Below are 14029 nucleotides of genomic sequence, written 5' to 3' on the forward strand. Positions count from 1 at the left end.
CTGAGGAAGTAAAACCAACCCTGAGTCAGGACTAATTTTCCATTTTAGCATTTTTGGGAGTGATTTTAGTCCTATATGTTCATGTAGGAAAATGTTGCCTGCCAAAAAATTGTGGTTGCATTTTCTTTCTGAGTGCTACAATTAGCCAAGTTAATTATGGCCACAGCAATTAATAACCTCTGGAAATGGTTTTAGAAATAATTGAGCTCAGCCCTTGTTTTGCAATTGGTTGTGTAATGGAGAGAATCAAAAGGATGGTGCCACGATAAAAAAACCCAAAAAATAGCCCCCAAAAAACCCCTCCAAACAAACAGGACACTTCTCTGTCCAAGATGCCACCTTAGATTTTTAGTTGCCTAAAATGTTTGAGCTCAGAAATCTCTGTGGATCAGAGGCAAAGGTGGTAACTGGAGCAGATTTTTAGTGAAATGGCAAAGGCACCTCCTGAAATTCCTGGACTCTGGAGCGTGGAAGCATCAAGATTCCTGCTCCAATCCTTCCTCCCAATCCTGGATACCGCTGGATCGTTCTGGGATCATTGAAATGGGAATTTTCCACCATCTGGATGATTTCCTCAATGAGAAATATTTCAGTTTTTCATTGCGTCTGTCGTGGTTTTATTAACTCAGTTTACCCTTTGTAGGTGCACAATGTCATGAACGATGCCGAGGATTCCCTGGAATTCCGGGACAGGGTCATTAAAGCCTCCTTGGACTATGGATATCTGGTTGTTTCCACTTCCCTTCAGTGTTACGTGTTCTCGTGAGTCAATCCCAAATCCATCTCCCTCAGCTCTATCCAACAGCTTTTTTTTTTTTATCCAACCTCCACAGCCCTGTAAAACAGTTCAGAAATATTTAAAAAAATATCTTTATTTCCCATAAATACGATTTTTCTGCTTGCTAAGACTGCTGGCTCAGCTGCTGCTGCTGTGAGGGGATGCAAAAATAAATATATTATGTGCTTATATTTCTTTGCTTCCTAAATGCTGCTTAATTTTAAAAACCTCCCCTTTTAGGAGTGTCAGAGCATTAAAATCTGTAGGGTTTGCTTAGCGAATCCAACTTTGTGTTTGCAGAGTGAACATTTTTGTGGGGGTTTTAATGCTGTTGTTTTTTTTTTTTCTTTCATTTCAGGACAAAGAACTGGAACACCCCCCTGATCTTTGACCTGAAGGAGGGAACAGTGAGTTTGATTTTACAAGCAGAAAGGTACCTTTTGGGACTCCTGGTAATGCCCCTTATTAGATGTGAATATAATATAAAATATAATTATTAACTATTGAATGTGGACATAGAAGCACAAACTGAAATATTACAAGTAGAAAACACAGATTTCTAACTGATTTCTCATATAATTAAAAACGGAAAACACGTGAAAAAAATCCATAAATATTTCAGATAATAAATATTTCTCCTGGAAAGAGATAGTATTCACATTAAAAGTTAACACTTTCGCACAGAACTTCCAGAATTACCTTAAAAATAATGAGGTTGAACTTGAAACAGTTGCAGGATTTTAAACAATTCCCTTCACATTGTGAGATTTTCTGGTTCTCTCTATTATTTAGTGTTTAATTTTTTTGCTGGTTGTTTTCTTTTTTTTCTTTTTTTTTTTTTTTATTTTTTGGTAGGCATTTTCTTCTTGTAGATGGTGGAGGACTTTATTTATATTCCTATGAGGGCAGATTAATTTCCTCTCCAAAATATCCAGGCATGAGAACAGACATTTTAAATGCCCAGACGGTGTCTCTGAGCAACGACACCCTGGCAGTGAAGGACAAAGCTGATGAGAAGGGTGAGTTCTCTGGGATTTATTAAAAAAAAAATTCATATATTCATTGTAGAAATTCATATATTCACTATAAAAATTATTTGAAATTCATATATCCACTATAAAGTGAATTGCAATCACTTGTCTTGCTTAAAATTGATACATATATATATATTTCACTGAAATTCCAGTTGATTAATGGATCAGAACTGTGGAATACTTGCAGAAAATAATAGAAAAATAGGTTTTCACAACCTCACATGGGCACTAAAAACTCAGTGATATTCCCTGATAATAAACCACACCTGCTAAAATACAATAAAACCCAATAGAATAAAAACACAATTCTCTTTTCTCTGGCTGAGACAACGACCTTTATTAATATTTTTAGTTTCTGCCTGTAAAAAAAAAAAGATATATTTTAGGGGTTAAATGATTGAAAAACCACGTGGAGTTTTTCCAGTAGGAAAAAAAAAACAACCTCAAATTTATTTCTGAAATTAATTGCAGATTAAGGAGAATTGAAGCAATTTCACTGGTGAATTAGTGCAGGGGGTTTTTTACAGCTCCTTTAATCTCACTTCCTCCAGCTGCTCTGGGGGTGTCAAATCGACTTGCTTGGGTAAACCTACAAATTTCAAGCTTAAAAGTGAGACAAAAAAACACTTCTGAGGAACGACAAATTTTCTTTTGTGTCTTCAACCCTTTTTTTTTTGCCTCCTCTGCACAACCAACCGATGGTTTGAACACCTGCCCTGGCAGTTTGGATTTTTTTTTATTGAATTCTGCCTGTAAAAATGTGCTTATTGAGAGAGAAAAACTTTATTTTCAGGCAAGTTGCAAATTGGAATTTTCACTGGATACCCCCAAAAAACCCCCAGCTGATGTAGGTGGGCTTTTTTATTAAGGCGGAGGCAGAGAGAGAGTGGAACAAGTGGTAAAGGTGTAAGAATTATATATATTTTATATATATATATATACATAATTCAAGCCTCCAGGAAAATTCAAATATCAAGTAAAATCCAAAATACCTGGATAAACCAATTGGTTTTTGAGAAAACCAGTAATTAATGTGTAATATTAATTAATCATAACTGTGGCATCATGAGAAGCAGCTTGAACTGTCCCTGGGAGAAAATATGGATTAAAAATTCCAAATAAAGCAGGTTATTAATAAAATAATCTATGTTTCTCAGGAATGTTTTCCCCAACAGGTCTGAGGACATCTTCTAATATATCTGATATTAAACCCTTTAATTTAATTTAACCAGTCAATGGCATCACTTCCTAAACATTCACATTGATGAAAATTTTGGGTTAAGATTCAGTAAATCAGATATTGGGAACAGGAATTTATTCATTAACTTGCCTCAGAATTTGGTGTCATTTCTCTTGCTTTGAACTAATAAATGTTTTTGGGTTTTCCTTCAGTTATTTACATATTTGAAGCTCTATCTGGAAAGCCCCTGGGTGATGGAAAACCTCTGACCCACAAGGTGAGGGGAAGGATTTAATGTCTGATTTTCATTATGCTTAGGAATTAAGAACCAATTATGGGTTTCCTCAAAAATGAGGACTGTTGAAGGTTTTAAAACCTTAAAATGGAGGAGCTTTTCAGCTCTGACTGACTTTTATCTTCACTCTCCTGGTGCAGAACTTTTTTTTAATCTTCATGAAATCCAATTTATAAAATCGTAATTCGGAAATTCCTTTTTTTTTCCCCTTTCCAGACCGAAATCGTGGAGATTGCTCTGGACCAGAAGGGCCTGACAAGTGAGAGAAAAATTGCATTTATTGATAAGAACAGAGATCTTTACATCACCTCGGTGAAGAGGTTTGGCAAAGAGCAGAAGATTGTCAAAATAGGTGAGGAAAATTCCAGTTCGTGTTTTGGGACCGTGCTAGGGGGGAATTCGATTTTTCTCCAGTACATTTGGCTTTTTAATTCATAGTGAAATTCAACCTGAAAAAAAAAAAAGAAAAAAGAAAAATTAGAAATAGTTCTTTGGGCAGTTTTAATAGATATTGTCTGAATTCTGATAATTTTTATAACGTGTGAAACACAAACCAGGGGGTTACAACCAGCCCTATGAAACGAGCTAAAAACGATGAATAATGACCTTTTTTACTTCAGTTTGAGAAGGGCACCTTTATTTTGGAAGCTTCTCACGGAAATGCACCTTTTTTGTCTTGAAATTAAGGAACGATGGTTCAAACCTTGGCTTGGAATGACACTTCCAACATCCTCTGTGGGATGCAGGACACCCGTCTGACAGTCTGGTACTACCCCAACTCTGTCTACGTGGACAAAGATCTCCTCCCAAAAACCCTCTGTGAGAAAGATGGAAGGTAATACATCATATTTCCATAAAATAGGATGTGTTTTAACCTGTTTTCTCATCCTTTCCCAAACTGTGGCCAGGGGAAGTGGAAGCAGAGGTTGCAGCTCTTCGAACTCTCTTTGTGTTACTCGATCGGGAAATGAGGGGAAAAAAGTGGATTTTCTACTTAAACCCTGAAGTGTGGAGTTGAAATGATGATTTGAAAGCAGAGCAGCCTCTTGGTGCAACAGCAAGAGTTTAATTCTGTCTCATGGAAACCTGCCCAAACAAACAAAACAGAAGATTTCTTTAAATTGTTGGAAATCAAAACTAGAAGGATACGAAGTCAGTGCTAATTTCTGTGAGTGAGGATTAACTTCCCTTTCTTCCTCTCCGCAGCGAGTTCAGCAAAAACCCCCAGATTGTGAGCTTTGTGGGGAATCAGATAACCATCAGGAGAGCAGACGGTTCCCTCGTGCACCTGAACATCTCCCCTTATCCCGGGATTCTCCACGACTACGTCCGTGCTTCCCGCTGGGAAGACGCCGTCCGGCTGTGCCGCTTTGTCAAGGTAAGTGCCGAGCCCTGGGAATGTTCAGCTGCCATTCCCACCTTGCTGGATTTCTTTGGAAAATTCCATGGTTTTCATCATCTGCTCTCACAGTCAGAATTTAATGATCTACCTAATGGCACCTTTATCGTTATAAACAATAATCCTTCTTTTTTTAGTCATCCCAGCGGGATTGAACACAGAGCTTAGTTCTGAGCTTCACTTTCACCAGTTAAGAAGGATCTTCATCTCCACAGTTATCTCTTATTTTTCTTATTTTCTTTCACTTTGTTTTTTTTTTCTTTTCCCTTGCTTGCTTTTTTATATATTTAGACAACAGCAACAGGTGAGGTGAGTGTGGTAGTGTTTAAAACAAAACCCAAATCCCTCCGAGCTCTTAATTCCTTTATCCCCTTTACTCCTAGAAAAGAGTTTTCATCCTGACCTTAAATGTGTATTTCAGACATTCCTCTGGCTGCTTTATAAAATCAATAGCCAGCCATGTAAGTTGGGCTGTATAATTATAATAAAGGCTTTATTTTCGGTGGGAAGAGTCTTCACATCATCTGATTGAAGCATCCAAATCAGGTTATTTGGATTTTTGGCCACCCAGGCAGACAGTTCAGAATATTTCCAATCAGGAATAAGAAAACTGAGGGATATTTCTGAGGAGGGGGATAAAAAGAGAAGCAAGACCCATCAGGGAACAACTCCTGCAAACTTCCTCTGGATAATTTCACTCTGAACTTTCCATATTATCACCTAATTTTATACATAATGGGGAAATGGGACAAGAAAAAGTGACCAAGATGTTTATGATGTCTAAATTAGAGCTTTCAGCTGTGGTAGCCCAGTTATAAGCTATATTAGGAAACATATGAAAAACATATTTCTATATTAGAAATTAGAAATTTCTGTATTAGAAATATGTTTCAGCAGTGTGGCTTTGTCATAACCTTGTCACTTGATATCAAAATGTCATTCAGGATCTTCCTGAATGTTATTATGAGTTTGTGGTTAAGGTTGTGGTAAAAAAAAAACAAAAAACAAAAACAAAACCAGAAAGAACAAACCAGAAACAACCAAGCAACAGAAGCAATGAAAATAATTAAAAAAGGGTGTAATATTATTATAATATTATTATTATTACCTATAAATGTTTCCAATTCCCAGTTCAGAGAAGTAATTAATCAGTGATTTTACAATGAGAAACTCAGACCACGGTGCCACAAGTGGCAGAGTGAGAAAGGACTCGTGTGCTCCCTTTGGGAAGTGATTTTTAGGGTGCCAGCAGATATTTGAAGGTGGAAAAGCTGCTTTTTGGTGTGAATTCCAGGAGCAGAGCCTGTGGGCGTGCTTGGCTGCCATGGCAGTGGCCAACAAAGACATGGCAACAGCTGAGATCGCCTATGCAGCCATCGGGGAGGTAAGAGAAGTGCTGCAAAGCTCGGTTTGAATCATTCCTGCCCCTGACTGAAGTGCTGTGCTTTGCCCTTGGCAGATTGACAAGGTGCAGTACATCAATTCCATCCGGGATCTGCCCTCCAGGGAGTCCAGGATGGCTCACATGCTGCTCTTCAGTGGCAACACCCAGGAGGCTGAAACTCTGCTGCTTCAGGCAGGCCTGGTTTACCAAGCCATTCAGGTCAACATCAATCTCTACAACTGGGACAGGTGGGGGTTTCTGCAAGCAAATGATGTTTTTAAGCAGTTTCTCTGATTATTTACACCAGTTGTTTTATTGCTGGCTGATATTTAGCTGACTCATTTTCTGCCTTGAACCGCCCCAGAGCTGTGAAAAGATGAAGGAAATCATATCCTGACAACCACCAGGAAAAGGCACATTCTTGGGCCATATTTAGAAAACACAGATATTGTGGGAGGAAAGTCCACTCCGTGCTTGGAAGGGTTTGGAAATAACATTTAAATGACATTTTCATCGCTGCTAACACGGAAAAGTCCTTTGTGATGCCCCCAAAGTGAGGGTGACCCTCAAGGAATTAGGGCTGTTTTGAAATGTCCTGTTGCTAAAAATAGAGCTGTGGCCATCCAGGCTCCCAGCACTGTGTAGGTGGATAAAATATGAATTAGGCCTGAGAAAACAAAGCAGGAATTTCTCCTTTAAACACAAACCCACGTTTTGTGACACAATCTTCTGAGGCCATTTACTCCTGATTTCTCTGCATCACTGTGGGCAAAAGGTTGTTTTCTCCCCACACATCTGTGTGGCTGTTTTTGTTTTGCTGCCTAATTTGAAGCTGTGCAAGGGGAGAGGTGTAGGCTGGATATCAGGAAAAGGATATTCTGTTATTTATGGATCAGCTGAAAACTCTGGATATCAAACATGAATGTTCCTTTCTGAGAAGAAAACAGATGTAATAAATTACATTAACCCAGTGACTAATCTATAATTGTAAATACTGTAGAGCACATCCCATAAATGTGCATTATGTTCAGAAGCTGTAAAAAAAGTTACCAACCATCATCATTTTTACCCTTTTACACTGAGAGGGCTGAACTCCAAAATATTCTTCTCTGCCCCAGGGCCCTGGAGCTGGCAGTGAAGCACAAGACACACGTGGACACAGTCCTGGCTTACAGACAGAAGTTCTTGAAGGATTTTGGGAAGAAAGAAACCAACAAGAGGTTTTTGCAGTATGCAGAAGGGGTAGGTGTTCCTCAGTCCTGCGGCCTGGGCTTGGTGGGCTGGGTTTGCTCTTATATTTTCCTTCTGTGGTTCAAATGTGAAGATAAATATGTAGATTTTTACATCTAAGGTCATGGTTTGGGTGTGTTGGGGCTGCTTGGCCAGGAAGAGCTGGGCACGTGTTTTACTTGAAGGTACAGATGCAGAACATTTATTTATTTATTTATTTATTTATTTATTTATTTATTTAAGAACTGGCAAGAATTCTATCAACAGGGAGCTGGACCTCACTGTGGGTAAATGTGTCTCTCTTAAATGTCTTCACTATTTTTATGTCATTTTATGGACATCAACAACAACAAACTTTGAAGGTGTCCAGATATTTATGAAGTGAACTACAAACCATTCTGCCAAATATGATAAACAGTTAAACACCCATTGTCATCCAACCCTGGGAACCCTCTCCAGCATCATGGCACTTCCATTTATTACTGATTTTCAATTTACTGGTATTTAAGAGATCTTAAAGACAGAGGTGGGATCTGACTTTAAGGGCAGATCTCAAAGTCCAAGCAAGGTGTGAGCAGAGTGATTTTTTTCACCTCACACTCTCAAAACTTGGGTCTCAGAACGCAGATTTCTGGAGGAAAGGAGTCTTTTTCCACATCCATGTGCTGCAGGTCTTGTCTGCTGGATCTCAGAACTGTTTGAGGGAGTGGATTTTAAGCTGTAACTACGTTTTCATTGCAACCCCCTAAAGCAAATTCAGAAGGAAATCACAAGAGCACGCAAGGGAAAAGCCAGATTTTGTGCTGCTCTTCCTTCTCAGGGATAAAAAAAGGTCTCAGCTTCCCTCTCCCCACCTAAAACTCCTTCAGGCTTAAATAAGGAGGTTTTTTGGGTGTGTTTTTGTGGCTATCAGATGCACCGTGATCCATTTTTTTCCCATCAAGCCCTTTTGGAAAACAAGAGCAACTGCTGTGCCTCACACATCACTGGGCTGAGGTTTCACTGACACAGGATACAGGCAGAAAATGACAATTCCCTGCAGCTGGAGAAGAGCCAAGGCCAAGCCAAAACACTTGTTGATGGCAGCAGAAGGCAAATTTGAAGCAGAAATCTGATTTCTGGTGCAGCAGATGACTGGTGGAACACGCTCTCAGCTCCCCCACAGGAGACATCCCTCATTTATTATTGATTTATTATTGATGAGCTCTCAGTAACAGGACACTGATGTCCTGACACTGGAACTAAAAGCAAGTTATTTTCTGTGTTTTGATGTTTTATAATTGCCAGACACGGGGAGATGTGCCTTGTTAAAATAGATCAAGCTTGGCTTAGTGTAAGGGTAGAAGCTCTGTTAGAGCTCAGCTGTGCCTTGGTATCTTCCAGGAGTAGAAGTTAAATCCTCTCCTCACTTTGTCGTTGTCTCTTCCAATTGTCCTGCTGGTGAATAATTAATCTGACCCCTCTACCTGACCTCTGCGTATTTGCTCTTCTGTTCTTACAGCTGGAAGTGGACTGGAATAAAATCAGAGCCAAAATACAGATGGAAATCGTTAAAGAGAGAGAACGAGCAGCAGCCAGTCCTGCAGGGAGGACCAGTGTGACCGTGCAGCAATAACTGACATTTTGGGCACCTCAGCAACTGCTTCTGGAATGTTTTGGGCTGGCATATTTTGATAAACATTCAAAAAAAAAAAAGCCCCAGGAACATTTAATGGGCAGCAGGAGTGAGAATTTGTGGAGATCTTCATGGCTGGGTGCCACGCAGGGTGATTTATCTGCTCTCATTTTGAGCTGGGTTTATGTTCTGCTGCCCTGGCTCCATTTTAGTCCATAATATCTGAGAAAAAAAAAAAAGGGAAATTAACTGTCCCTCTGTTAGTGGCTTTTCAGTTGTCATTGCCAGTCAAATGACTTCACCTTGGTTGCCTCTAATTAAGGACCAATTTCTCTGTTCAAGCACCTTGTGAAGAGGTTGAGTTATTTCTGCAGCCTCAGGGACCTCTCCAAAGTCTTGTGTAAATTGTCCTAAAAGCAAATTTAGCAAACTGTAAGTGCTGAGAATGTAAAAAAAGATATAAATGCAGAACATTTCACTCCCAGTTCAGGTAACACCTTTTTCTATCAGTGCATGTGGAGCAGCAGGTTCTTTAACAGAGAATTTCAGCAACTCTGCTTTGTCCCTGAGCAAAATATTTACCAGTAAAGGGTGTTTTCTGAGAGACTCTAAGTTTTAGTTTAAAATACTTGGGAATTGTACTGCACTGAGGGTTGGTTCTGTTATCCATCACTGACATTGTATAATATGTATTTTTCAAATGTTACCACCAAAAAATATCTGTACATATCTATGGGAAATGTCTTCTGGTTTTGTAAATCAATATGTGACCCTTCTGTGCATAGTTCATAAATTTCATAATAAAACCAAATAATAAATAAATAAAAAAAAAATAGCAGAAGGACACAGCTGTTTCAGGTATGGTTTGGTTACATCATTGCCCAGAGCAAAAATAGTGATTCCTCAGCCATTTAATATCTCTGGAAAAAAAATAAATCATCCCTTCAACATTTAAATATTTAAGCTTGATTTAAAGCAGTCTGAGAAGCAGGGATGAAATGATGGAAATTCCATTGTGGGGGTGCTGTTGAGCTGGATCAGTTATCAAATATAACCCCAATTTTACCATTGCAGGGTGGGAGCTGAGCTCTTACTCTTCATTTTACATCGACCACAACCCTCTCTGCTTACCAGAACAGCAGGTGGAAAAAAATCTCTTTAAAAAAGAGGTAAAAAGGAAAAGCTCAGGTGAGTGTTTAAAAGCCCATTGCATATTTTTAATAGCGGGGGGGGGGAAATTTAAAAATACCTTCTGTTTAAATTAAAACAATGAGAGTTTGAGATCTCTGTTTTTCTGTGGGATTTTATCCTTCGGGGCTGGAACAGGAGGAAGCTTTGAATGAATCATCTGAGCTGAAAATTTGATTTCACACTTTAGGTAGAACCATTTCCTGCAGAAGAAACCCTGGTGGTTGTTGCCTCGGTGGCCTCAGAGTAGTCAAAAATTATGAAAAGCCAATCATGGAAAAGCTTGAAGCTTTCTAAAATTTAATTTGAAGTTTAAATATATATATATATATATTTAAATAGATATATAAATATTATATAACCTAGAGATAAGGGGGAATTGTGGGGGTCACTGCTGGGGGTTATATTTTTAATTAGGTATATATGGGTTTAATATTTTTATTGGGTTTATTTTTTTTTTTTTTAATTTATTAAACCTACAAATTCTGAGACTTCTTAATTTTTGTAAGGCCAAAGATGACATTTTACTCTGCAGGGGGAAGAGCTGGGGAGAAAAAAAAAAAGGGCTTATGAATTGATCACGTGGAGGACTCTCCGTTTCCAAAGAACATTTTTTATTGATCCAGTTCGGTGCTATAAAATTTCCAGTGCTGAAACACGACCTGTCCAATTGAATTCAGGAGCCTTTTGCCCTCCTGTGGATGGTTCTGATGGGAACCAAGTGGAAAATCGGGATGGGCTTGGTGTCTCCAGGGGGAGGAGGCAACGTGCCAGATTAAATGGGTGCACGAAACTCGGGGTGTTTAATTATTTAATTCTGTTTTGCTTTATGTAAATGGGGCCGTTGAGATCCTGCAGTTTGGAAATGCTCTGATTCTGTTCTAAATAAACATTCTCTGTGATTACAGATGTGCCTTGAAAAGAGGGAAGGGAAAGGGCTCGTGGCTGCAGCTCCTGACAGGATCCTCCAAGTGCTCAATTCAAGCTGGGGGGAAAAAAAGGGATTTTATGGAGCTTTTGGGCACAAACCGATTCCCTTCTCAGGGGGGAAATCAGGTAAGCTCCTAATCCTGGAGGGAGCTGTGCTCAGTTGGTTTTTTAGGAGTCATTTGGGTGCTCCCAGCTCGTCCAGGTGTGATGTCAGTGAGGATGGAGGTGCTTTGTGCCTATCCTGGGATTTATTTGCTGTATTCCTGCCCGGTGTTCCCGCTGTGGGCCGGAGCTGGGTTGGGATGTGCCCTTCCCTCGGAGCGGGAGGGATCCCAGGCGGGCAGGGGGAAATCAAAGCACGGGAGCAGAAGGTGCCAGGATTTTATTAGCAAGCTCTGGAGGTTTTTTTGCCCCTGCAGCCCCCGGGAGGCTCCGTACACCCGCTGCGGCATTCCCGGCGGGAGAGCCTGATCCTGGAGTGAGCCCGTGCCCAGGCGAGGAGAGCCGGGAATGCTGCGTCCAACTGCAGCCGGCTCTTCCATCCTTCCCTGGAGAGCATGGCACCATCCTGGAGGCGATGTCCTCGCACCAGAGGTGATGTCCCCGAGTCAGTGTCCTCCTGGATGTGTCCTTGGGGGGAGTCCTGGATCCTGTCCCGCTGCGAACCGGCAGCTGCTTCCCAGGCACAGCGGCACCCGCCTCCATGGACCCCAGCATCCTGTGGGAATCCCCGAGGAATCCCGCACATCCCTTCCGCAGAACCGGCTGTCCAGCCAGCCCTCCCGCCGCCGATCCCGCTGGGAGCCTTCCCGGAGATTCCCGATGTCCCTCCAGGGAACGCTGCCGTGTCCTGGGGTCGCATCCCTCCTGGAGACCGCGGGTTCCAGTGCCCGGCCCTTGGGGGATGGATGTCCGGAGTCTCCCGGGGGTCCCGGTCACCCTCTGTGTCCCTCCGTGCGAGCTCCGGGGTGCGGGGGGTGTTTGGGGAGGGGTTCATCCCGGCTCCCCCCGGCCCCAGGGGGTGCGGGGGGGTTTGGGTAGGGGTTCATCCCGGCTCCCCCCGGCCCCAGGGGGTGCGGGGGGGTTTGGGGGTCTCAGCCGCGAACCCCCCCGTGCTGGCAGCTCTGCGCCTCCTCGTAGCTGGGCAGGTGCTTCACCTGCTCGTAGCGGGGCAGCGGCGGCAGCTCCAGCGCCTCTCCCGGGGGGCCAGCGGGACCCCCGAGCGGTCCAGGGTGGGCCGGGGGTCTCGGCCGGGCCGGGGGTCTCCGTCGGGGCTCGGAGCAGGCTCTGCGGCGGAGGGCGCAGCCCGCGGCCAGCAGCGCCAGCAACACGAGCAGCGCCGCGACCCTCCGGGCCACCCACCGAGCCCGGGGGACCCACGGGGGTCCCGCGGCGACCCCCGGGCTGGCCCCCGCCCCGCCGCAGCCCCCTCGGCCGCACGGCCCCGGCCCCCGCCCGCCCGCCATCCCCCCGCGCTCCGCCCGCCCGCGGAGCCGCCTTTTTATCCGCGCCCGGAGGGGCCTCGTCCCGCGTGAAATATTGATGGGCACTTTTGGCCGCGCTCCACGGGCTAATGGGGTCGGGGAACCCGGCCAGGAGCGGCGTGGCCCAGCGGGGAGACCCTGCCACCCACCCCCCAGCGCTCAGCGTGACCCAAAATCGGCGCTGAGGACCAGCTGGGGCAGGACCACCGAGTGGGGATGGTCCGGAATCACTCACAGGGATGATGGGAGGACACGGGGATGAGCCCGTGGATGTGGGATGAGCCCCAGGCTGCAGGGATAAGCAGCACCCTGGACACAAGGATTCAGGGAAGAGCAGGACCTAAGGATGCAGAGGTGAGGGGTACCTAGGGATGCAGGGATGAGCAGTACTGGAGGACACAAGGATATGTGGTACTCAAAAATTCCGGGATGAGCAGTACTGGAGGACACGAGGATGGGTGATACCCAAAAATTCGGGGGTGAGCAGTACCTGAGGACACTGGATGAGTGGTACCCGAGGATGCAGGGAAGGGCAGGACCTAAGGACAGGGGGATGAGCAGGACTCAGGGATGTGAGTGGGGATCCTGGGGATGCAGGAATGAGCAGTACTCGAGGACACAAAGATGTGTGGCAGCCAGGGATGTGGGGATGAGCAACACCTGAGGATGTGGAATGAACTCAGGGATTCCCCCCCTGACCGCAACCCCTCATCGGTGCCGTTTGCTGATTCCCCCCAGCTCAGCTGCAAATGGGAGAAGTCAGGGAGGTCTCAACCACTCATGGAAAAACTTACCAACATGGAAGGTGGCAAAAGCTGAGCAGCACTTCTCTGCCTGGTTTCCTTTTGGGGGAGCATGTGGCCAAATCTGATCAGCGGCCACCGAGCCACCTCCACGAGCGTCACTGGTTTGCTCTGTCCTGTTTGCTCCACTGGCAAGGATTTCACTGCTCAGATCTGCAATCCTGGTCCTGCTGCCAGCCCCACTTCCATGGCTATCACATCTAGGGCACGTTTTGGGGAGCTCAGGAGCAAAGATGGGGGACAAAATGTTCTTGGTGTCAACAAAGCACCAGGCGGAGTTTGGGGAAGGAGGGGATGGATGGGCCTCTGGCAAACAACAAGAACCTGCTGGTCTTTCTCCGTGTTCAGGGGGTTATTGTGTGGGTATATCCTCACTTTTGGGGCGTTTCTGCCTGCAGAAGGTGCTGGAGCTGGGAAGGGTGAGCAGGAGGGTGGGCACAGCCCCAGCTGCTTTAGGACTGACCTGTCTGGGCGCTGCCGGGGTGGCTGCAGGACCCCCTTGCTTTGGGTTCTTCTCCTTGCCCGTGGCCAGCAGGATTTGGGATGGCTCCAGCAGCAGCTCCCTGCAGTGCCAGGGGCCACATTCCCTCCAGACTGCTGCTAATAAGGGATGTGGAGTTTTGAAGGCGAACGGGACGGTGAGTAAACATCGGGCGCCGGGCGAAACCCGCCTGGCCATCACCAGGGGCTGCCTGTTAACAGCATTTCT

The 14029-nt window shown here is 44.2% G+C and overlaps 1 protein-coding gene across 1 annotated transcript in view; it reads left to right on the top strand.

Annotated features, from left to right (window-relative positions):
- IFT80 (intraflagellar transport 80) overlaps window positions 1-8981 on the top strand; it is a 20373-nt gene extending 11392 nt beyond the window's left edge. The window contains exons 6-16 of the mRNA XM_027894872.1: window positions 644-762; window positions 1137-1211; window positions 1634-1797; window positions 3205-3269; window positions 3504-3639; window positions 3975-4122; window positions 4494-4665; window positions 5981-6070; window positions 6146-6318; window positions 7189-7312; window positions 8802-8981. Of these exons, the coding sequence (XP_027750673.1) occupies window positions 644-762; window positions 1137-1211; window positions 1634-1797; window positions 3205-3269; window positions 3504-3639; window positions 3975-4122; window positions 4494-4665; window positions 5981-6070; window positions 6146-6318; window positions 7189-7312; window positions 8802-8915 (1380 nt within the window). The 3' untranslated portion in view covers window positions 8916-8981. The remainder of the gene's footprint in view (window positions 1-643; window positions 763-1136; window positions 1212-1633; window positions 1798-3204; window positions 3270-3503; window positions 3640-3974; window positions 4123-4493; window positions 4666-5980; window positions 6071-6145; window positions 6319-7188; window positions 7313-8801) is intronic.
- Window positions 8982-14029: the final 5048 nt, after the last annotated feature.

Source organism: Empidonax traillii, unplaced genomic scaffold (assembly GCF_003031625.1).
Source record: "Empidonax traillii isolate 1590-97213 ecotype Southwest subspecies unplaced genomic scaffold, ASM303162v1 scaffold444:size1099390, whole genome shotgun sequence".
NCBI lineage: Eukaryota > Metazoa > Chordata > Aves > Passeriformes > Tyrannidae > Empidonax > Empidonax traillii.